At 38.7% G+C, this 24,593-nt stretch overlaps 2 protein-coding genes across 3 annotated transcripts; both read left to right on the top strand.

Moving 5' to 3' along the window:
- Positions 1-1,367: 1,367 nt before the first annotated feature.
- Positions 1,368-2,860, top strand: LOC115738583. The gene is made up of 4 exons (XM_030671225.2): positions 1,368-1,872; positions 1,987-2,124; positions 2,285-2,437; positions 2,624-2,860. The coding sequence occupies exons 1-4, from the start codon at positions 1,435-1,437 to the stop codon at positions 2,741-2,743; spliced, it is 849 nt and encodes a 282-aa protein (XP_030527085.2). The 5' UTR covers positions 1,368-1,434; the 3' UTR covers positions 2,744-2,860.
- A 5,925-nt stretch (positions 2,861-8,785) lies between these two features.
- Positions 8,786-24,448, top strand: LOC115738577 (molybdenum cofactor sulfurase). 2 transcript variants are annotated; one of them, XM_030671216.2, is made up of 22 exons: positions 8,786-8,959; positions 9,056-9,154; positions 9,851-9,909; positions 10,007-10,167; positions 12,567-12,697; positions 13,481-13,607; positions 13,959-14,061; positions 14,140-14,185; positions 16,384-16,422; positions 16,494-16,650; positions 17,488-17,590; positions 17,978-18,082; positions 18,505-18,582; positions 18,683-18,784; positions 18,901-18,994; positions 19,813-19,923; positions 20,654-20,718; positions 22,415-22,566; positions 22,809-23,041; positions 23,451-23,587; positions 23,674-23,784; positions 23,872-24,448. In XM_030671216.2, exons 1-22 carry the CDS (start codon positions 8,836-8,838, stop codon positions 24,058-24,060), a joined length of 2,526 nt encoding a protein of 841 aa, XP_030527076.2. In that variant the 5' UTR covers positions 8,786-8,835; the 3' UTR covers positions 24,061-24,448. The 2 variants fall into 2 exon arrangements, with proteins under 2 accessions (XP_030527076.2, XP_048130204.1); XM_048274247.1 differs by having other exon boundaries at positions 23,858-24,035.
- The last annotated feature ends 145 nt before the right edge of the window (positions 24,449-24,593 follow it).

The raw sequence follows: 24,593 nt of genomic DNA, 5'->3' as shown, positions 1-24,593 counted from the left end.
TTGTTTTAATTTCACTCATTATCAAGTCTCAAACTCGTTATCGGGGAACAAAATAATATATACTATATTTGGAGTTATAACCGAGCGACCAAAAGCATCGGCGAACCGCCATGTGCATAGCCGTCCATTTGAGAGAGAGAATCTCAAACTTGAACTGTTTCCAACTCCCTAATCCATGAAAATGTAGGTTTGATAATCATTATCCTCTTAAAATGGAGGAGATTTACCATGTGATATTGCTAAGGGCTCCAAATCCGGAAAGTAGTTGCGTGAATCAAGTGCATGTAGCCCGAGTCTTTCTTAAAAGGAAGTTGCTAGTCCGACAGATATCGCATGCAAAACACACAATGATAATGTGTGGAGATCGCTAAGAGGAAGCCTAAGTCCGTGCCTATCACCATATCCAGTTGGACCCACTTTCACTCAAAAGGTTAAACCAATCTCAACTTGAATGTCCATAAAGGCTGCCCATTGAGCTTGCGTTAGTCATCGGATTTCTTCCTTGAGTCATGCAAAACACGCGACAATAATGTGTGGAGATCGCTAGAGGAAGCCTAAGTCTAAACCCGTCAACATATCATGTTGGACCCACATTTACTCAAAAGGTAAAGCCTATCTCAACTTGAATCTCCATCAAGGCCGCCCATTGAGCGGGTGTTAGTCATCAGATTTCTTCCTTGAGATATTCACCAAACATTGATACATATTGGGAGTGGGCCACCAATCAAGAGGGAGCCTAAGTACGAGCCCATCAACATATCCGGTTGAATTCATTTTTACTTAAAAGCTTAAGCCAATGAATTATGAGGCCAACTAGAATATATTAATTGCTCAATATCACATCAATTTTTCAATGTAGAATTTTTTTAACATAACTCACACGTGCATCCTAATACTACGATTAGGATTGTACGATTCTTGACAGTATTGTTAGAAAAACATTTCCCACATGGACTCTATTAGAGTAATTAAATATTAAATCACGCTTTCATCTAACAACTTAAGCTTTTAAAATAGTTGACTGTGGTCCCATCAAATTTTTCATGGTATCAAAGCAGGAGGTCATGAGTTCAAATCTTTCTAGGTCCTTATTTGTCTCTCCAATAAAATAGGCGGGTGTTAGAGTTCCAAGCTTTTGCTTTTAGAATAATCGGCTGTGGTTCCATCAAACCTTTCACACTCCATCCAGCTTTTTTAGCTTTTCGGGGGTGGTTTTCCTTAGCTTAGTAAAACAGTCAAAGATATTCTGATACTACAACCAACACTGTCTGTTCAAAGCCACTTGCTTTTCGTCGCCAGAGTCCTCGACGCCGCAACACTATAAATAAATCCACTTTAGATGCTTCTTACCCAACACAACACAAAGGCAACCCATTAGTATAGTAAAGTAACCCATTAAAGCCTTCCTCTCATCACTTCAACTTGCAATTCTTAATGGCTTTTATTCCTCAATCTTATTCTCATTTCTCAACCTTTGCCGGCGATGATCTCTACGCTCACGAGTCTCTGGCTCAAGCCGTTGAAGCCGGAAGAAATGTGGGAGGTCCGCCATTGTGGAGTGCTGAAGAATTATTGCCTCGCCATGGGATGTTGTCGTCACAGCAACATCAGAAAGTCATCTCATCTGTTCCGACATTCCAGACATACGCGACCGACTTCCATGAAGAAAGGATCACGCCTGCATTTCCCGAAGCTGTGATCAACTACGGATCATCATCCTACGGGGTTGTCGACAAACCACAAAGCTTTGGCAACTTATTGTCGCGAGACGATCAGTCCTATGTCTGCGAATTATTGGGAAATGGAGCCTGCCCATTCATGTCTGGTGATTTTGAGCCAACTCACCGTGCCGCTGGAGACCATTGCAAATGGGTATGCCTTTGCTTTAACAAAGTTATTCATTTCTATGCCAATCTAGACCTTGCATGGGCATATTTGTTGCGCCTCTGCTAGTACTTAGTTGAACAAACGCCATTTTTCTCACAGAATATAAAGGTTCAAGAAGAGCCATTACCTGAAGAGTGCAACCTCAAAGTTGGGAGATACTCGGTGGAAGAAAGGAAACGTAGGATTCTCAGATATCTGAAGAAGAGAAACGAGAGGAATTTCAACAAAACAATTAAGGTGACTCTCTGTACGAGCCCTACTCCCACCGCATGCATGCTCTTCTGACCAGTTTCATTTCACATGCATTTTTTTCCTGCTCGGCATAAGGTTGCCGGTACCAATATATCATCAGATTGATTTTAGTACGCTAACATTATGAGTGCATATATACATGCAGTATGCGTGCCGCAAATCTCTAGCAGACAGAAGGGTTAGAATACGCGGGAGGTTTGCGAGGAACAGTAATTCTTGTGCGGAAGGAATGGCAGCAGCGAAGAAGAACGAATATCCCCAGCTCGAAAAAGACTTGTTCTTCGGCGATGATGTTCAGGTAATTGACTAGTGTAACTTCACTCGCTAATCAAGGGTAGAAAACACCGATCAACTGTCACAAGCAGTTCGCTTAATGTGCTTCACCGTTAATCCATGATATAATAGCATACAGTACAAGCAGGAGAAGCTGGATGAATTCACAATTTTTTTTTTCTTCTTTTGATTTGCTGTTTATTGTCGACAGATGAAGCGAGACGAGGAGGATGAGTGGGTGCAGGAGGCATTGGCAGATCTACTCTATTTGCCGTACACGTCGGCGGCAGTGGGCGATAGATATCTCGGAGCATACGAGACCATGCTCTGAGCCTCAAAGCTAGAGACATTGCCTCCATCTCCACAAGGCCTGCCCAGATCCATGTGAACTTAGCATTTCCTTCTATGGAATCACCACATGAGTTCATTAGATGGTTCAGCCACCGAAGGATTTGCTAAATAGGATTTTCATTTTTCGTGGAATATCTCGCGTTAACTGTCCCTGGGACTTCGGTTTTCCTTAATTTCCCGATTATTGGTAAACCTCATCTTATTGTGAGATTGGCATCTGATTTTCTCGTAAGAAAGTCTACGATGTTTCCCGCACGGGCATGCACCTCTTCTCTCTCTCTCTCCCCCTTAGATTTTGCTTATCAAAGCGAGAATATTGCGGGCAGTCCGTATCGCATGCGATCGCTGAGAGCATCACGCTTTATTCCATCCCGAGACCCGAAAAACGCATGCGCGGCGGGATCAAAACTAGAGGAAATTCCAAAAGTTAACGCATTCGAATCAAAACCACAATCAAACTTGCTCGCGATAATTGTGGCTCTCTCGTATAATAAACGTGCATCACTCCGGTCTAACGCGTAAGTTTTGAGAGTGAAATGCTTCGGCCACGTTCAAATGGAAGTTTAGTGACGGAAGCTCAGCACCCATTTTCACGATTATATCTGATGTTGACTCGTGACTTCGACAAATATTAGAATCTGGAACGCGCCATTTGAAGGTGCAATGCAGTGTAGATGATGGAACACCAACATATATTTCACGTCTGGAAAGACCAAAAAAAAAAAGCACCAAATTATTCACCTACTTTCGATGCCTCCGAAATAAGTAGGGAAAATTATATAAAAAAAAACCATAAACCTATTGCAATTATATCAATTCAGTCATAAACATTTTTTTTACCGATTCAGTCATAAACCTTTTGCAATTGTGTCAATTCGGTCCATGTGGAATTTTGGTGGGCTAGTGCTGATGTGGACCCCAGGCCGGCCGGCGACATAATATTTTAATATTCTTTTGAATTTTTTTACTTTCTCTTTCCACATTTTTCCTTTTTTTTTTTATCTTCCCCTTCCCTCTTCTTCCTCCAGCTATTGCCATACCTTGACGACCGGCTAGAGGGATGGCCAGCAAGGGGAGATCTTGGTTGGCCCTCTAGTCGGTCATCGAGTTCTGGCGACCGACTCAAGAAGAAGAGGGAAGGGGAAGGAAAAAAGAATAAACAAGAAAAGGAAAAGGAAAAAAAAAATAAAAATAAAATATTAAAATATTATGTCGTCAACTTGCCAGAATTCGTTGGTTGGACTGAGTTGGCATAATTGTAAAAGATTTAGGACTAAATAAGCAAAAAAAAAAAAAAACTTAGAACTAAATTGGTACAATTGTAATAGGGTTAGGACTTTTATAGTAATTTTTCCTTTCTAGGTATGTTGTAGAAATGCAAAAATTTCTTTTTAAAGTAAGTGACTTGGGCTTCTTCAAGTTTCAAAGTCATTGAAAAAGGGTCAAATTTATTTTAACTTAACTAGTGTCCTATTTTTTGACAAAAAAAAAAAAAAAACAGACTAGTGTCCTATTTAAGGGCACTTGTTAACACCACCTCTTGTTTGGGAGATTTACCAAAAAAAGTCCTAAATCTATTGTAATAGTGTCATTCAATCCTAAACCTTTTGAAAATGTGTCAATTCAGTCCATTTGGATTGTCGACTCTAACGTGGATATTTTTTGATGATATTTGAATAATTTTTTGAATTGAAATCTTTATGATTTTTTTCTTTTCTTTTTTTTAAATTGTTTCGCCAACCCTTGCCCAGTGTCGTCGAGGGCGCCGCGGCCCTTGCTTGGTCTAGGTTTGGAAAAAAAATTTAGGACAAAAAGATAAGGAAAAATATCATAAAAAATCAAAAAATTATTAAAATATTATTAAAAAAGTCCACATTAGGGCCGTGGCCAAATGGACCGAATTAGCACAAATACAAAAGATTTAGAACTGAATTGACAAAAAAAATTTAAGGCTGAATTGACAACAATAAGTTTATAACTTTTTTGGTAATTTCCCTCCCCTTAAAAGGGAAATGCTTTCATAACATTACTATTAGGAACGGTACAAATCTTAACCATATATCCACACATCATTACCGCGTGTTTTACATAAAACATTAATTGATTGGGAGATCTTGTGGTTAGAAATAACTAATACTGTCAAACTGTTAGGCTAGCAACTTCCTAATAGAAATCCAAAATTTCATTGCAATTTCATATTTTGAGGCCCATGCATGATCTTGGAATTCTTGATCATATATATATATGATTGAGATTCTCTAAAATTTGAATGATTGTAAGGGTCATGCACTGTTACATCGATCTAAATATTTTTGGAATATTGGTAGCACAAGTTGTTTGTTCTATTTCTTTACTTTTTCTCTAGTTATGTTTTTCCGTATTAAAAAATAAGTATGGTTCTCATTTGCAATAATTGCTATTCGATGAACACCAAACGCACAAAGAAATAGCATGTTTCAATACCAGCTGTCATATTCAAAAAATTTGACCAACAAAGTATAGATGCAGAAAGTCCATCTATCATATCTTATCTGATCTAATAAAATGATACTTGATCGGTGGAAAGAAATTAGGACGGATAAAGAAGAGAATTCCAAAAATGGGTGAGAGGAAGTTGGGCTCGTTGAGATCCTAGCTCTTGATACTTTCTTGAAGTTGAGTACGAAACCGCCTCTTGTTTAAAACTTAAGCTCTTAGAGATCGACATGGGATTATTTTCATATATGTCGATAATTTAGGGCGCACGTGGCAACCCTTCTGCTTTAAAAATCTATTAGCCTTGTGGCATAGATAAAGATTCTTACTTCTGGTCAAAAGTTGATTTTTCTACTTCTTGCTTCTAATTTAACTTCTAGAGAGATTTACTTCTTCAAGTGGCTCCAAACAAAAAAGATGCTCTAGAAGTAGAAAAATAAAGTTGCGTAACTAAGCAGATTTTTGCTCGAGAAGCACTTTTGGAGTAAAATTCTACCCCAGAAGTGTTGTCATGCGCGCCTTGAACTGCCGAATGTTGACAATAAATATGAACAAATAAAGTCCAAGTATTTGTGGGTAACGAGCAACATATAGCTGCAAATTATCACATCCATGTCAAAATGAAGAGGTGAGAAGCATGCCCAAATGGAAATGGTCTTCGTTTATACGGTCTTTTGAGCGCTCTTCTGAAGCCCGGTAATGAAAGAATCAAAGTGTTAGCAGCTTCACACTTATTAGGACCTCCATGAAAGTCAAAACGGACATGACAGAGGAATAGGAACAAGAGCTACCGTCTTCACATGCTTCTATTGGATAAACATGTGGTGGGAGAAAAATTGGGAAATGGGGGTCACGAGCAGGCATTCCTATGGACGTAAGAAACCACTCACCCCCATGAATGACAGACATCCTGTCAAAGTCGTGGCCCCTCTCTCTGTATCGTGACTCAAAGTCTACAATCGTTTGTTCACTTCTAACCCTGATCCAATTTCCTCGTCGAAATGCCGGCGGCGATAATTGGATACAACGCGTTCTTTCAAATACTGGAATCGGTGGCTTCCTAATGCATTGGCCACGACATGCCTAGGGGGAATTTAAGTTGCCAAAACTGGCTTAAATTAGTTGTAGGGGGAAGCCTCTAATCAACCCAGAATGGTTCTTTTGCCTTTTAATACAGCTCAAAATTAGGTAAAGTACCCATTCCTTTGTTGCTCTTGCTCCCGGGTTTCCTAGAAGCACATGTAGAGTAGTTCTTTCTTAACATTCGTCTTAGCATTTCCCGCTTCAAACGCTGGGCAATGTCACACAAAGATGCTGCGTGAATGTCATAATATCGCATCATGTTTCTTTTGCTAAATTTGGCCAGGACAGTGGAGGCCCATTCGAAGAAAATCGCAACCTATGTATTGATACGAAAAGTCCAAGGAAGTGAAATAATGTTTTTTTTTTCAGTCAATTTGGAATAATGTTTGAGAGAGTGATAGAGCCCCCTAACTTTTTTTGTGAAAATAACGTTCCATTTTATTCGCTTCCTTGGAATACAAGAGAAATATCACAATTCAACTTCAAACCAAAACAAATTCCAGACAAACAAGCTCTAGATAATAAGAGAAATTATCAAAATAAGATTATGGGTGACAAGCTCAAAGAGCACCTATATGACTTCTTCATAATAATCGACCGCTAATCACCGAATTCGTTTTTAGTAATGAGCATACACCGAGAACTTCATCTGTTACTACGACTTTGCCTTTCGGCGATGCGCGCCTAGGTTTAGCGTCCCCAACACCATCGCTAAGTAAAGTAAAAAAGTTGAACGAGCATAGATTTGATAGTCGCAAAAGTGAAACATTCATGAAGTTTCTATGATTTTCTTCAAAAATGGACTTGTTCACAAACGAAGCCCGACGAGAATATACACAGAAAATCTTAAATCTAAATTAGATTGGGTAGAAATCTCCCCAAAAATGAAAGAGAAAAGTTTCGAGATCTAGACTAAATCGGAAGAGAAAAGTCTCCAAACGGGAGGAAAGTAAGAAAATGAAATAGAAATCCAAAGCAGCCTAAGAAAAGGGGAAGGGGGAGAGACTTCGAATATGTCAGTGTCCTTTGGAGCGGAGAGAGGGCTAAAGTGGGGAAGCTCCAGTCGAAATTATTGATGGGGGTTGAGCTTTGAGACTTTCGAACATGTCGGTTTATAAAATGATTATTCTAAAGACAAACTTCACAACCAAACTCGAACTCTCCCTCAACATGATTGACCTGAAGATTTGGTCGGTCGCAAGTTGGCTTATCAACGACCTGTCTCCTTCATGTCCTGCTCGTTTCACATCGATGGTGGCTCGGCTCATAAACATGGAATCCCTTTTCCTCTCTGCTAGGGTTTTCTAGCAAGTGCAGCTACTACATACAACAAGAGCGACTGACCAGCTAGCTCTCTCTCTCTGTAGCTTCTTGAGTCTATGCAACCACTGCTCATGGTGGTGCAATCTCTTTCAAAAGTCAAAAAGGGAGGTGGGTGATACGTGGCCAAACAGTCATGGCACTTCAGCTCAGAAAATAGAGAAAGGGAGATGGTATCCCCCATCATGAATGCAGGATTTTAGGTAGAAGAAAGGAGATGAATGGGACCTGTCCGCTTAGACATTCTACCACTCCCCTACTAATTGCGGTGATAAATGTCGTCCCTCCCCATTCAAGCCCCACTTTTGCCATGTCACGTTCTTTTCAATTGCATATGCACGTCTTCTAGAAGATTATAGCTAGAACGTGGCCAGCATTCTCCTGGGACAGTACATTAGTAAAGTACCATTTAGTATAATTGTCTTGTGTGATTCATAAAAAGCCAATCATCTTGTACTGAAACACTATGAAGCTACTTTCATCATTTACCAAGTATTATTTCGATTAATTGGCCACCATCTTATGTGAATTTACCCACGGTGAACTCCTCACGTTCGAAAACATAGGCTGATAATTCATTAAAGCCAACTTGCAATTACGACACAATCGATAATGGATGTGTTAAGGATGATAACACCTATAGTTAATGTAACTATCTCATGTAGTTAATACTGTGAAGGACTAATTCAAAATATTTTCAATTAGTCCATTCTTATATCATGTATTTATCTTAACGGTTCCTAGAAAAACTTTATAAATACATACGCTATCTTAGAGTTAAAGGAAAATCGAAACTCATTAGAGTCTAATTCTTATAGGATGGACCGGTAGAAGGACAAACACAGGAAGATTGTATATGTTAAAAAGTCAAATTCAAAAGTTTAATGTCGAAATGTGAAAACATGATCCGAACCATGAAATATCCACACACACCCACACAAATGTTTGATGTGAAAAGAAGAGGCAGAAACCAGGATGAGCTATCATTGGATTAACTCGCGAGCAGGCCTTTTCTACTAGGTGGTTGTTGGGCTCTATGGATGGGCTGACTTCATTACAGTCAAGATCTCCCGTGAACAGAACAGACACGAAGCCCAAGCCCACCTTCCCTACTTATCAAAGATTCGGAGGCAAATTCCGAGATTCAATTCTGCCTTCTCTCCAGAAGCAGAATCCGTCACCGGGCAGACAGCAATGGCGATGGAGCTTGACCAAGACAAGGAAGAATTCCTGAAAGAATTCGGCGACGACTATGGCTATCCCAACGGCCCCAAGTCCGTCGATCAGATTCGAGCTTCCGAGTTCAAGCGATTGGATGGTGCCACGCTCGCTCTCTGCTCCTTCACCTTTGTACTTGTCCTGTCCTCCTTTCTCTTTCGTTTTGTTCACTCTCCTTCTTCCGATGGAATGATAGGTTCCGTCTACTTGGATCACGCTGGTGCGACGTTGTACTCGGAGCTGCAGATGGAAGCGGTATTCCGGCAACTGACTACGAATGTTTATGGAAATCCTCGTATCCCTCTCTGCTAATTCCCGCATGTGATTTTGCTTCTTTGTTTTTGTTTTTCTTCTGCCTCCCTACATAAGCCTCATGAGTTGGTCTTTTATGGATTGGACCTCCTGGCTGGATTGGCTGATGATTAAATTGGTGATGACGATTAAAACTAAGTCCAAGGGAAAAGCGATCACGTGTTTGATATGCAGGCATTTACTTACAATCTGATTGGTTATGGGGCGATTACTCCTTAGCACTGGTTTTAGGGAGTTAGAGATGGGCAGTGGTTCAAAGTAGTGCGAGTAACAACTTCTAATGGAGCTTTGGCCATTTATTTGAGTGATCAGACAGTTCAAATAATTTTAAGACAACCTTTTCTTCACCTATTGGAAAGGTGTCAACTGGGGAAGCTGATGTTACGAAAAGCATGATCGTGGCTGTTTAAAGGATCGAGTTTGAATTGATGGTAGTGATAGCACTCCTTTTCTACTCTTTGATGATCAGAGTCTCTTTTTATCACTGCTATCATAGGAGCAAGCTATCCTTTCATTTGGACTTCAGTAGTTCTTTAGGTTGTCTTGGTATTTATGGCAATTGAATCACCAAGAACTCAATTGACCTATTATAGGATTTTCTTCCCCGTCTTTGATGTGAAGGGGACGTGTCGATTATATATTGGGTTTGACTGATATGAGTTCCTTAAGTACGATGTAGATAGCCAAAGCGATTCGAGCATGGCAACAGCTGACATTGTACAAGAAGCTCGGCAACAGGTACTGTATATTTAGCCAAGCTGCACTTTTTCCTGGTTCAATTGATTTTTGAAGGCCTCTTCACCCAATACTCATGTTGGTTTATTGTGGAGGATAGGTGCTTGAGTACTGCAATGCATCTCCTAAATACTATAGATGCATATTCACTTCTGGTGCAACAGCAGCTTTGAAACTGGTTGGAGAAGCATTTCCTTGGAGCCACCAAAGCTGTTTCATGTACACGATGGAAAACCATAATAGTGTCCTTGGAATCAGAGAGTATCCTATCACTTTGTACTGTTTTTATCTTTACTGCACTTTGCTCCAATAACATTTTTCGTTGTTCATACATGCGATTTCCTACGTCATAGGCATTTCGTGATTTCGTATTGAAATGGGACATAAAAGAGGGGGGGCGCTTATCAAGTAAAATCCTGTTACCAATATTCTTGTTGGTGCTTCTTTGATTACATAGATAACAATTGTGATATTGACAGCCTCAGTATCATATAGTTGAATAAAACAATAGTGATCTTTTACCGATTTGCCTCCGAGATTCCTCTCTTCTAACCTTAGAGAAAGCCTCTCAGATGGATGGGAGAGCTTTTTGAGCAAGGATTCTGCCTCTCACCTCATTGAAGCTTCGATTAAGGACTACTAGAAACATGTATACTCTATCATTCTCTCTTCTCTTCAATTCTCTCGCAATCAGTCGAACTCTCCCTTGTATCATCATAGCACTGATCTAATTCCTGCCACAAGGTCACCATTTCATTGTAGTAAACAGTGACCTCACTATCTCCTTGCTTTGATTTCCATAGCTTTGTCTTTAGTTCAAAGATCTGAGAAGAATTCTCCAATCTGACTATATTTCTCTCACAATGTCCCACGCATCTTTGGAGGTCAGAAGGAATAGGTGCAGTTTTCCAATTGCTTGCTCCATAGAATTGATCGGCTAGGCAATTGCTAAGGAGTCTCCGAGTCTTCCAATACGATTGCTTTTTGCTGGTTCCTTAACCTTGCCTGTCAAGTGGCCTAACTTCCCTATGCCGTCGATTCTTAGTTTCACTGATTGTCTCAATCGGTGAACTGTTACTAGTAGGTTGGATTTCTGGGAGAATTGCTCTCTACTATTGCTCGATTGTCCAGAGAGATCAGTTGGGTTGTTCTCTGGCATGACACTTGAAGAACCAGTGTCCTTTATAGTTCCGGTCATCGCCCTTTTCACCATAGTAGGAGCTGGATTCAAAACCTCAGCTTTGATACATGCGGATTTTAGAGAAGAAAAGTAGTTTCTTTTGTTTCTTATTGCTCATAATTCTTACATAGAACATAAGATATAATGGAGCCTAGGACAGCTAGGAAATAGCAAGAAAATGGAAGCAGAAAAAGGAAAAGATTTCCTACTTCCTAATTCTGAGTTAAGAAATAAAGGGAAACAAATTGATCTCATATCCCAAGATTTTCTCCTAATTCTTCGACAAATGGATAGTGGTCCTGCTTTCTTATTTTATCTCCTTATTTTTGTGTGTTTGTTTGGAAGAGAGGGGGGTGTTCTGTTGCAGGTCTTGTATCATTTATTTGCGCAGCGCACTTACCACTGTAGAGGCTGCAACTGGGCTTTGAAAATACTAGCCTCCTCTATAAAGGCATTCTAGCTTTAGACCCAGGTGAATGAGTGGGGAAGTAGTTTGACTGCTAGGATGGGATTGGATTCTACTTGAAGCACTTCACCACGAAGTTGAGTCTTCAGTTTGGATAAGCACTGAAACTTCTATCTGCTGGGTAGACTTTCAAGATGGAGATCCGTTACTCCACCTGGAAAGGGCCATCCCTTGCGGGTAAAGAAAAGAAAGGATCCCCTTTTGGCTCAAATTAATGGATGCCCATCCTTCAGAGAAAAGAAAATGGAGACATTGCCATTTCTGCTAGTCATTTCTAAAATTGAGCAATTCTCCAATTAGTGAAATATTTATTGGTGAAGCTATAAATGCAAACTCTCAAATATTTATAGTTGGAGAAAAGCAGCGAGAAGAAGACAAAGAGAGGGAGGGAGAACCTGCCGAATGGTTGGGAAATCTCTGTCATCATTATCTGACTACGGCTCCTAAGTGACAAAAGAAAGAAGAACTATCCACGCGGATGGATGCTAGTGCTCTGCATGATGATAGAGAAATCATCTACAAGAATATATGCTAGTGCTCCACATGACAACCATAAACTAGAAGTTTCCATGACGAAAGATGACAAATCCACAAGAATGAATGCTAGCGCTCTAAACTAATAAAAGAAAATCACAAAAAATAACTTTGGCAGAGCATCAATTTGCCTAGCAGCCAGAAAACAAGCAGAAGCTTTGAAAGTGTGATAATTGGATTGTGTATCAGCCAAAACTTCTATTGAATATATGAGAGGCGCGATGATTGATCACATAGTACTCTTAATGTTTTTCTCTGGTTTTAAGTTGTGCCATTGTGGACTCCGGACTAGTAGCAAGTCTTTGGTGGGGTATCATTTATCAATACCTAGGCACCATATACGATTATTGCTACATTAAAAGTTTCTCCACTTGGCATATTGTCACAACTTGGAACGTCAGATAGACACCACAAAGTTTAATATGCTTGCATAGATGACAAAATCCAGTTTCGACATGCATTACCTTCATAATCGTTTAGATATGCTTTGGAGAAAGGAGCTGCAGCATGTGCAGTAGATATTGAGGAATATGTGCATGACAGAAGAAGTCCGGTGAAGATTTCACGACATCCACTGAAGAGGAGGTCCTTTACAGATGATGAACCTGCAGGTAATTCTGAGTCGAGCTGCTAAGGCCTGTTTGTTTGGAATTAATCAAAAGCAAAATTTGATAGTGTCCATACTTCTGTATCCATGATTGCTCTGATTGATTTATCCCGAGTGAGGTTGATATTTTTCACTACAGCGAGTTTAGAAATATTTAAGTATCTGCTTGCACTGTTGGTGGTGTGTGATGTGCTCTAGGACTGGATCTTTTTATCGTATTGTCATTGTCTCCTGGTGCTTCGCTTGTGCGGATGTGTTTTTCCTGTCACTGATCCATTAGTCAACGGGATTTCTTGTAAACAGTTGCCAAGGATGTGGACGCTCCCTTTTCCTCCATTATATCACTTAGTTCTGGGTCTGTTTGCCACTCCTCTGGCTTTTGCCATTTGATAATTTGCTGGCAAATGTGAGAAGTTTTGGAAAGGCTTTTTGTCTTTCATGATTGTGACTGGGCTAATCACTACAATTGATTAACACTTGACAGTCATTAATGATGAAGATATTGTACTGACTGTTTCTTTTGAAGGAAAATTTTGTGGTTCCTATCAAATACAATTTTTACTTGCCAAGGCATTGTCAGTTTTCAGCTTGTATGGCCATTTCTTTGATTTATATTTACGATTCAATGTGAACTACAGTTATAAGCAGATAACCCAGTGAGTGTTTCTAGTTTCTTTTGTAGACTATGACTTATATTTGTTGCACATATATATGATATGAATTTGCTTTAGAAATCAAGCAAGCAAGCATTATCGAACTATCTGTTGAGTAGTTCTTTAATTTGCAGGAGCTGCTTACAGCTTGTTTGCCATGCCTTCAGAATGTAATTTCTCAGGGGTGAGGTTCAACCTTGACTTGGTTAGGATTATTAAGGAAGATTCAGAAAGAGTACTGGAAGACTCTCATTTTCACAGGTTTATATGTAAAATCATATTGATCTAACCTTTAGGTTAGCATCATGAGTTCCTTGTGCTCAGTCTTTGTAATCAATATGTCATTCTTACTTCCTTGTTGGTCTCTTAGCCTCACCAGATGGAAGATTTTCAGACAAAACTATACTTTTGGCCTCTTGACAACTGGCTGGGCTTCGGCTCAGTCGGCTTCACTTCCCATGATCTGTTGGGTACTAGAAAGAATAAAGAAATGAGTTTTCTGAAGAATGGGTGATTAGTATGAAGTTTCACTGTTAGAAGTTGAACATGGAGCTATATAGAGTAGTTTGCTGAATAATTGATTTTCATGTTTATTCTCTTATGCTGTGCCAGGGGCAAATGGATGGTTTTGATTGATGCTGCAAAAGGATGTGCTACCAGAAAACTAGATTTATCTAAATGTCCTGCTGATTTTGTTGTCCTATCATTCTACAAGGTATATTTACTGGATCTTGTTGGGCTTTAAAGAGACCTTCACTCATCTGATCCCGTCATCTTTCTGCGTCTTTTTCAGTTATTTGGCTATCCAACAGGACTTGGTGCTCTCATAATACATGAAAGTAAGTTGCTCAGGGATGAAGTTATCATGAAGGAATGGCGTTAGAAATTCTTCAATCCAAATTTTAACTTTTGGCAAGACACTTCATTCCACCTATAGTTTGATCTGCGATGAGCCATTTGAATTGGACTATTCCGTGATATTATGCTTCCAGAGACTTAAACACCTTCTTATATTTTGGATCGGTACCTTGAATATATTTTAATAACCATGAAATTAAGAGTTTTTGTTGAGTTTGTTCTTGTCTTCCACTGAGGAAACACAATTATATGTGTACTGTGTGGTACATAAGCCCTCCATGCAGACTTTGATTTCTGGGCCAACTTCCACATATTTGAAGGGGCTGGTGTCTCTCCTCCACCATTCTTCAAGAATTTTTGTTTTTATCATTCTTGATAAAGTTGACTTTGATTGCCAGGAGAATTCACAGATTTATGGAGTAAAATTTCTTTGCGCACGTGATGATGTTTCCTTAACCACTCTACTGCTCGGAATGTTCTTTTTTTTTTTTTTTGGTAAGGAAATGTTCTTTAATAAAATATAAATTCTAAATCCATTGAAATAATAAACCCTGCAAGTACAAAGAAATGAGCCCATGTGTTCATGGAACTATAATTTGTTTATAGTTTTATCTAAATATCCCTTCGATATTGTCATATCTGCATGTCTTCGATATTGTCATATCTGCATATAGAAGTAGGCACCTCTTGGTACCCATGACCACATATTGACACTTAGATTTCTGAAGTAGGGATGAAGCACTTTTAAATTGTATGATCAGAAGAATTCTAGCTGCATAACCATTTCCAAACTCCAGTTTTTCTCTGTAGTTTATGTCATAATGGCCATATCATGCAACCAAAGTGCATTTTTTTTTTTGTGTTGAATGTTCTATTACTACCCTGTGCGTAGTATATCTGGATATTCTTCCTTTATAAATATGCCTACCTGTAATAAGGTACTAACTGTAAAATATAACATGATGTTTCTTTTATCTATTTATTTTTTTGCACAATTTTACTGTTGTTACATTTCAGATGGGAAAGTTGTACTACCTTTTTAATAATAGATTGGAACTTGTTTTCATTTTCCATCGAGAAATTATATTGTGTCCCACTAAGTTGGGTTGGCTTATGAATCGTTTGTGCCATTGTGCTTGATTCTGCATTAAGTCTTTCTTAGATTCTAGGTACTCCATATCTTTCTTCATCGTCTTCTTCCTCCTCTTTGGCTTCTCCTAACTTAGCGGGAGCATCAGAAGCATTCCCTTTAATGTTGTTAAGCCATCATAAACGAGTTTCACTTGTCCTCAATTGAAGTCCCACCTACTTTCCCTTGGATGTGTTTATTTCTGATTCTTCTTTCTTTTTTCTTTTTTGTGCCTGCTCATCTAATGAAGGCTTCTTATCTCCCACTACACTCATTATGTGCATATATTTGTGTCTTACCACCCACTTTTTTGTTATGGCCAGCCTTATAATGTTCTCTAGAAGTTTCCCTGAAAGCTTAAGTGGTGTTCAATGGTCATACTACAACACCAGAAGCACTTTTCCACTATCTATCTGTACAAGGGATGTTATCCCATGAAAAGTAAATATAGAAGTCACGAAAATGTCATCCCCAACACCACCCACCTGGGTGGCACCGTTGGTTCGCGCACTCTTCCTCTCGCAAAAGGTCGAGTGTTCGAATCCCAGGGGCGTCGCAGGGTGACTTACCCGGTGGCACGTGTGTGGTGGCTAGCATGTGTTGCCCCAGGGTTTACCCCCCGGCTACCGGCCGTGCGGGGGTTCCTTGGGGCATAAAAAAAAAAAAAAAAAAATGTCATCCCCAACACCTCGGTTATCAAAAAAAAAAAAAAAAAAGCCATCCCCAAAAATCTCCTTCTTCGAAGGCTGTGTGGGCTCATCTCATTTGAAACCACTAAATTTCAGATTATATTGTCCTTCTAGAAATGGCTACGGTGTCGGTATGTTGAATCAACTTTGCAGAGAAGCATTTTCTTTGCTTTTCTGTGTAGCTTCATTATGGTTATGTCTAGGTTTGCATGCAAGGCAGATGCATGTTAATAATATTTCAATATGTTGGAATTGCCATAGTTTAAATGATGGAATGGTTGTTTGCTGAAGACATGATGTGAAGCCTGGTAATACTTGGATATATGCTATTTTTCTTACTCTCTTATTGGCTGTGTTGCAGCTGCTGCCAAATTGTTGAAGAAGACCTATTTCAGCGGAGGTTTTTATCAATTTCATGTACATCTTATGTGGCATAAAAGCCTGCACTTTCTGATTGCAAGTTGTTTACAGGTACTGTTGCAGCTTCAATGGCTGATGTTGATTTTGTTAAAAGAAGGGAAGGCATTGAGGAGTCGTTCGAAAATGGCACCTTGTCATTTCTGAGCATTTCATCTATTCGGCATGGTTTTAAAGTGCTTAATTCTCTCTCTATGGAAGCAATATCAAGGTGAGTGAATATCTATTATATATTATGCATATCTGATCACAATTCGCATCACATGGAAATGGGGATTTCTCTTGGTTATATAAGCTTTTTGTTGTACCATATTATAGCCTGAGTTAATGTCACTATCATTGGAAGACCTTTTATGACCATTCAATTACTAAGATCAATCTTCCTTTATTGGTTTCATTGTCGAAGGTGAAGGAATATAAATCCCTGGGTGTCCACAGGCTAAATTTTAGGCAATTGAAGTTAGCAATTGGCCTGTATCCCTATTTGACAATGCATTTTTGCCTGCCACATGCTTGTTGAAGATTAAATGATGCCTTTGGCTTGTAATTATCAATTTTAAAGCATGATGCGAGGTGATAAAGTTCTTTTATTTTTCTAAGTTTTCCCATAATCAAGGCAACCATTTGTGCCCGAAACAAAATAAAAGCAACAAAAATGATAAGGCTTCAACAATGAGAAACAGTCATTGATGGTTTAAAAAATTCTTAAGGTTAGCATCTTCTTTTCTAGGAACATAATGTTTATCTAGCTAGTTATCTGACAGAACGGCAGTTGAGAATTTTAGATACTTCTTGACGTTGATGATCTCTATTTCAAGGTTGGTGATATATCCAGAATAAAGCTTTTGGTTGTCTGCTATCAATTTGATCGAAGAAAATATACTGAATGTCTTGTGTCGTGTTCTGTTCCTTAGTTCCCAGCAATACCACCAATATGCACCTATCATCTTTATGGTTTCTTTGATATCTTGTTTGAAGGAACCTATGTTGACATAACTAAACTCACTGACTCTCTCTCTCTCTGGTTGACTTGCTACTGTTCCATTAGGCATACAGGATCACTTGCCGTGTACTTGAGGAAGACACTTTCGAACTTGAGGCACAAAAATGGAGATTATGTTTGCATTCTTTATGGCGGTCGAAATTCAGTGGTAGGTTTCTCCGCCGAGAGAGATGCAGCGTGCTTGACATTGTGGATGTATAATCTTCAGATGATTAGCCTCTTTCCTATCCAGAGAAACAGGATAATACGTTTTTTTTTTTTTTTTTGTTTGCCAAAGCTTATATCTGTTGAGACATGAATTTTATTCGTAATTTAATTTGATTCTTAAGTTGTGGTTTTTTTAAAGCCATTTTGGGCTAGTTAATGGAGATATGTTTTTCCTTCATTTTTGGTAATCGAATCAAAAAAATACTTGAAAATGCCAGCTCTTGATGATTTATAGGTTATGCAGCCATTTAGGTCCACTTGTCAGGGCTTAATACTCAAAATATTGGTAAATTTTCTGGTGTTTTTTAGCATTTTGGATCACTTGCAGGATATGGGCCCTACTGTGTCATTCAACTTGAAAAGACCAGATGGCTCCTGGTATGGATACCGCGAGGTTGAGAAGTTGGCTTCTCTGTCTGGAATTCAACTACGGGTAAAATTTTAACTATACTCCTCCAATGATGTTCTCTTCTCTCAAGATGGAAATTTTACTCATGTTGGACGGTCATGTCATAATTAGGTGTACCTTCTAACCTCACAGAATGACATAAGTTACTGCCTAGTGTCTAATATTGTCAGTTAAATGAGGATATTAAAGTACACAGACCAGTTCTCTTTACCCAAAAAAAAACAAGGTACACAGACCAGTTCTGCTATGGTTTATGTAGATGAGTAAGGTTCAAGTATGTACTCTTGGAGCCTCTACCCTTTTTTTGCATCTAGCGTGTCTTGATTCTTCTTCTTATTACTGACGTACTTTGTTTGTCTCACAAGAGATAAATGAAGTCCGTTGTGGGATTTTTCTGTTTTGCCTGAGATGCTGGCATTATGTTTTTACTCTTCTTTTTTGTGTAGACGGGTTGCTTTTGCAATCCCGGTGCATGTGCCAAGTATCTTGGTTTATCTCACCAGGACCTTCTTTCTAACGTGGAGGTACTTGTTCTATGTCTGACATATGCCTAACACTGTAACTAAGATAGCTTTCCTTTCTGGAAGCTGAGCAGTTAAGAAAGTTGAATTTACTGATTATTAGGCTGGCCATGTTTGTTGGGATGATAATGATGTCCTACATGGAAAACCTACTGGAGCTGTTAGAGTGTCCCTTGGCTATATGTCAACATATGAGGATGCAAAGGTATATATGTCTAGACTTTTAATTGGAGAAGCTCCAGAGTATTGGAATCTTTGAATTTGTCCTTAGTTTAGTCAAAACACACTTTGGCCTAATATCATTCTAATTTTGTGGTTCAGAAATTTATTGATTTCATTAAGGAGTCTTTCGTATGTACGTGGAACCATCCCATGAGTTTGTATCAGTCAACAAAACAATCCGACTTTTATTGGGGTGAGAGCCTCTCTCTCTCTCTCTCTCTCTCTCTCTCTCTCTTGCATAGACACGTAAACTCGGTATCTGCATGCATCATTTGTGCACATGGTTTGTTCTGATATTACTTTGGTTTAGCATCTTGAGAATGTTGGTCCAATTCAAATTGCTCGGCTCTTGCCACCAGTTTCATGACATGAAATTGTTTATTCCTATTTGAAATTAAGTTCTTTTTAGACTTTCTCCCCATGCTTGGAAACGAAGGTTCCGTTTTCCATGTTTTGCACTGTTTGTTCATAAACAATGAAGAAATGTCTGCATATTGTCCTGATTTGATGAAACTGTCTATTTATATGTTTAAACTTTGCCAGAACTCTCTCTGGAAAGTCCTAGAATCAGTTCAAAAAACAATTGTATGACTTTCAGTAGTAATCTGATGCATTGGCAACCATTTTTTTTCCCGAGGACAGAAGCATGAAGATGTCTTTTCGAGTCTTAGTGGAGTCATTGATCATTGTTTATCCAGGATATGTTGTGCAGTAATCATGGAAATAGTCATTATAAATAAACAAGCAGCCATCACTTTTTTCATTATGTAGCTATAAATTTTGACAAGTTACCTTCCCAGCTTGCCTGGTATTTTATGAACTGCACCTGGTTATATGAGGAATCCTTTGAGGGCTGTCGACACCGCAGTTGCTCTTTCAGTAGCTGTTTTTTATTTATTCTCTGTAGAAATCTGTGTTCTCCAAAAGATGGTGCAGCATGGCGCGTTTTGTCTCCAAGAGAATGAGACATGGCATTGGTATTTGTTGTTTATGACTTCTTGCCCTTTGCAGGTTTTAAAGGATTGCCGCAGAATGTTGGAATTCGTGTCAAATCCATTATTATCTACCCAATAAAATCATGCACAGGATTCTGTGTTGAGAGCTGGCCTCTTAGCAGTACTGGTGATCTTTTGTTTCTGCTCATGTTTATATATATTACTAACCAGTAGCATTACTATCTAAATTCTTTGATCCTACAAAAGTAGGTGTAGCTCTGAGGGACATTTCTTTTGTTAGTAACTAGTGTTAAGATGCCCATACTTACGTAGCAACATGATGCTACTGTCCCACATGAAACAATTCTCTCCTAACCACACTAGCTACTTTGAACTTATACACAATAATCTTAATTTCTTTATGAACTCCCAATTTTATCAAATAAAATTAATTAACTTCATAAAACTGTACGATTTTCCCGTTTTAAATCAAGCAGGTACATCTCATCCGTCCGCCACTAGAAACACCACTTCCCATTTATAACCACAGAGTAGCTGCGCTGAAGCTACTCCAGTTTTCCACTAGGCCGAAAGACAAGCTAATTTGAATTTTGAAGTTTATTTATAATTCTTTTATGGGGCAATTGGGTAATGGAAAATTAACTTGATGAGCTTTAAATCTGTTTTCAGGGATAATTTTATTTTTCTCTGGAATCTGGCTTATTTTTTTAAAACAAGCTGCAAATGCTTGACCCTTAGGGATTTACTGATCATGTAGCCTTCCATTGAACTTACTTATGCCTACTCAATTTCGGTGCACTATGTTCTCTGTGAAGTTTAAGCTTCATGTAGTGTTTGGAAGAACTATGGAAATAAACTAAATTAAGATAGTCTCCTGCTTTGTGAACATTGAGCAGGTCTTCTACATGATCGTGAATGGCTTCTGAAAAGCCTGGCTGGTGAAATCCTTACACAGAAGAAGGTAAAGAGTGTCTTCTTCTGCCATTTTATACTCATATCGAAGTCTAAACATTTCAGTAAGTTTCAATATCATGCATTTCTGATTTTGAGCTGAAACTTAGTAGCTTCAGCTATGTCAGTACAGCTTCAGACGGCCACTTCTGTTTTATTGCCACAGGCAGTGCTAATCCAACCCTTGCACTGCTTTCTTTTAAGGTTTACTGCCTATAGAGTCGAACTGTTGATCGTGGTGGATGAGTACTGCATGGCCTAAAATTGCTAGCCCCCAAGCACCGCTCTCCCCCAAATTCCTTTACATGCACTACACTGACAGAATTTCAAAAGTAAAACGCTTGCTCTTAAGATGAAAAACCGGGCCAATGCGTTGGTTATGGAGCAGAACATGAGTTAGAGCACGACCTTGTGGCAGTTATCTAAAACATGAATTGCACATTAAGCTTAAAGTATAAATAGAAATGAATGTGTGGCAGTTTTGTGCTCACAAACCTCTGCACTTTATTCTCGGTAAAGAATCTCCTTATGTCAATCAATAAGGGAGAGTAGGTTCTCATACCGGCTCTCAATTCAATTTTTTAATTTTTCCACATTTCTTTGTGTTAGCAACAAATGTTTTTATTATGTAGCAATTCATCACATAATGCAGAACACCACACATGTCACATGATCCCAACATGTAGTTAGCGTAGTTAGATTCATATTTATCATATTGAAGTAAGATCTATATTTATTTATATGCACTTAAAATAAGCTGAATTGTCTACATAGATAGGATCAAAATGTTGTTCTTGTGGGAGTCTTGCTGGCTTGATTGGTTGCACAAGAGACCCCTTTAATAGATAGGACCGACTATAGGCATTTGTAGGTTATGCAGATCTTAATCCAGGGCATCTCCCTTCAGTCTTTAGTGCCCTGATACTTATACGCCAGATTACTTTGTCTGGCAATATGCGCAGGTGGCAATTTGTGACATGTCCCAAACACATATAGTAGATCTCAGTATGTTGTGTGCAAAGCCAGGTCTATGTCAATTATAGTATCTCGCTTGATATAAATATTAACCACTTTGAGTTAGCTTGTATAATTCGAAATAAATGAATGTAAATGGTAACTGAAGATAGGTAAATTTATTGTCACATATATTGCAAGAAATTCAAATTTTTCATTTATGCAAGACTCAATCGTCCAAATCATCTATGTATCTCCATGCACATAAGTTTTATTTTTTATTTTTTTATTTTTTATGTATCTCCATGCACATGAGTTGATGAGGCAGTTTACTTCGCCGTTAAAAAGTAAATTATCAGCTACATTTGATACATGAAGTTCAATTATCTACTCTTTGAACATGTTAAATTGTGTCTCGAAATTATATTGCATGTTTGAGCTCGCCTTGTTGAGTAGAGACAAAAAGAAAATGTGTATCTTCCATATGCTCGTCCTTAGTATCATATGATATCTCGAATATGCAAATTCTTTATATGTCTTTGCTTAAAGATTATTCTTGTGCAAATGAACTTTTAACCCTAGGGAGATTTTGCTAAAATTATTGCATGTTTTCTCATTGTGCTGAAGCAACAGGTTAATAGCTAGTAGTATATGGGACCCTTTATTCATATAAACTTACGATAGTGCAGTGGAACTTCAATTTTGGTTTTAATCAAAATAATCAGAATACATTCTTTATCTTCATTTTGTAGGTTCCTGAATTGTGCTCTATAAGTGCTTTTGTTGACCTCAATCAGGCACTTTTGATTGTGGAGTCGCCGCGTTGCAAAGAGAAGCTAGTGATCAATATTAAGTCAGATTCATATCATTGCACAGAAGAAGAGATTGGTTTGCATGCGCAAAGGTGCGAAGTCTACTGACACCATGATGTAGCTGGGGAAAAATTGCTTATCAGCTGAGACCATAAATTATGCTTACTGTTGCCTTCCTCTGTTATCTACAACACGTTTAGTATCAGAAAGGGGCCCAAATTCACAGAAGCATGTTGAAATGTTCTCTTCTTCCATATGTGATCCTAAAGTTATCTAGTTATACTTGTCTTCATAATTATGAACACCATGAGCTGACATTGACTTTTTAATCAAGGTATGTAGTGGACAGTTATGATGAAGACGTCAACACGTGGTTTAGCAATGCCATTGGGCGACAATGCATCTTACTACGGAGTTCTAGTTCCAATAATCATGTCTGCTTCAAGACAAAAAATAGCGTGGACATGTGCCGAGATGTGAAAAATCGGTTGAATTTTGCCAATGAAGCTCAGTTCCTATTAATCTCGGAGGAGAGCGTGTCCGATCTTCATAGCAGAGTGAAGTCAAGTACAGTCTACACTCTCTCAAATCATTTCTTCTTGCGACATTAGTGATCACATACTGCAAATATAGAAAATTCCTGTCTGAGCAAAACTTTCCTGGAATGCTTTATAGATGGACTTGGGTATTGTTGAAGACCATAGACAATAACATTGAAGTATAGATGGCTGGAGTGACAGATTGTAGGTGGGTAGAGTGATGGAATTCCTTTTGTGCTTGTGAATGCCATTCATGAGTTTGTAATATTAATTAATTATTTGTGTATGCATATTGTTGGGGATAATTTCTTCAATTAAATGGACAGCTATTTAAGTAATTCGGTTTCTCATTTCCTCCATGTTTATATGATTGGAATAGGGTATCCTTGAAATCTATCAAGAATACCATTTTAAAGACCAGTTGTCGGTGTCAACAGATGCAAAAAATGTTGCTCAGGGAGCATCAGTCAATATTAGCTCAAACAGATTCCGTCCTAACCTCGTCGTAGCTGGTGCGGAGCCTTATGCTGAAGATACCTGGAAAAATCTTAGAATTGGGGGGAACTTATTCACTGTAAGTTTTTGGCTCATTTATCAGAACAAATCTCTTTCATTTTGAGGTTGACAGCAATTTGGTCCCTTTTTTGCTGTGATTGTCAGTCATTAGGTGGGTGCAATCGTTGTCAAGTGATCAACTTAATTAATGAGGGAGGAAGAATTCTAAAATCAAATGAACCATTGAGCACTTTAGCATCGTACAGGAGAATGAAGGTATGCCATATAATCAAAATCCTCATCCTCTATTTTTTGATAGAATAGCATTGCACTTTCATCTCTTATCAAGTTTCCTTTTCACAGGGAAAGATTCTGTTCGGTATACTTCTGAGATGTGAGAGTGTTGATGAAATCAAGCTGGGAAAGGATCAGTGGCTTCGAGTGGGAGATGAAGTGCATCCAGATGAAAATTTAAATGGACGGCAGCCCCCCCAAGCTCACCTCCCAGAGACAGATGACGTAAATGGAGACGTCACTCTGAGATTCTTATAGTTTTTACAACTAGAACTGTTAGCAGGTTGTGAATGATCCGACAACTGCTAATGCTCTATGTGTGAATCCATCAAAATCCAGAGCAGAATGCGCTCTCTACTGTCGGTTCTTTTGAATAATTTGTTTGAGTTGAATGTGGGAGAATGGTCAGGATCAAATTCACAGCCCCATAGTTATACACACAGCAGTTTAGATTTCAGCTTCCAGGTTGCACTAATAGCATATGCTTATTGGAACATTTCCCTTCTTTCCTATGATTCTCCTTCCCAAGCTATGAAGTTACTTGTATATGTTTGGACAACGGACCATCAGTAACGCCATTCCTTTGCCTCCCATATAAAATCTTCATTGCTTTCAGATTAAACCTTCCATACTATTTCGTCTTCCATAGACATTATCCTCCCAGCTTGCTCTTTTTCTTTTTCCTTATTTAAACGAGCTTGGTCTTACATTGTCAGAGCTGATGAATTAGTTACACGTGGACATAAGCACGTCTTACTTCGAACTATCTATTTTGACCTGGTCTTTATAGT

The sequence above is a fragment of the Rhodamnia argentea genome, chromosome 2 (genome assembly GCF_020921035.1).
Source record: "Rhodamnia argentea isolate NSW1041297 chromosome 2, ASM2092103v1, whole genome shotgun sequence".
Lineage (NCBI taxonomy): Eukaryota > Viridiplantae > Streptophyta > Magnoliopsida > Myrtales > Myrtaceae > Rhodamnia > Rhodamnia argentea.
This window is presented reverse-complemented; position numbering and strand designations above follow the sequence as displayed.

Excerpts from the sequence above, each read along its gene's own strand:
- LOC115738583 (XM_030671225.2), top strand. The coding sequence starts at position 1,435 with ATGGCTTTTATTCCTCAATCTTATTCTCATTTCTCAACCTTTGCCGGC. Across the intron at positions 1,873-1,986 it reads CTGGAGACCATTGCAAATGG|AATATAAAGGTTCAAGAAGA; the intron begins GTATGCCTTTGC and ends TTTTTCTCACAG. Across the intron at positions 2,125-2,284 it reads ATTTCAACAAAACAATTAAG|TATGCGTGCCGCAAATCTCT; the intron begins GTGACTCTCTGT and ends ATATACATGCAG.
- LOC115738577 (XM_030671216.2), top strand. The coding sequence starts at position 8,836 with ATGGCGATGGAGCTTGACCAAGACAAGGAAGAATTCCTGAAAGAATTC. Across the intron at positions 10,168-12,566 it reads AGTGTCCTTGGAATCAGAGA|ATATGCTTTGGAGAAAGGAG; the intron begins GTATCCTATCAC and ends ATAATCGTTTAG. Across the intron at positions 12,698-13,480 it reads TACAGATGATGAACCTGCAG|GAGCTGCTTACAGCTTGTTT; the intron begins GTAATTCTGAGT and ends TTTAATTTGCAG.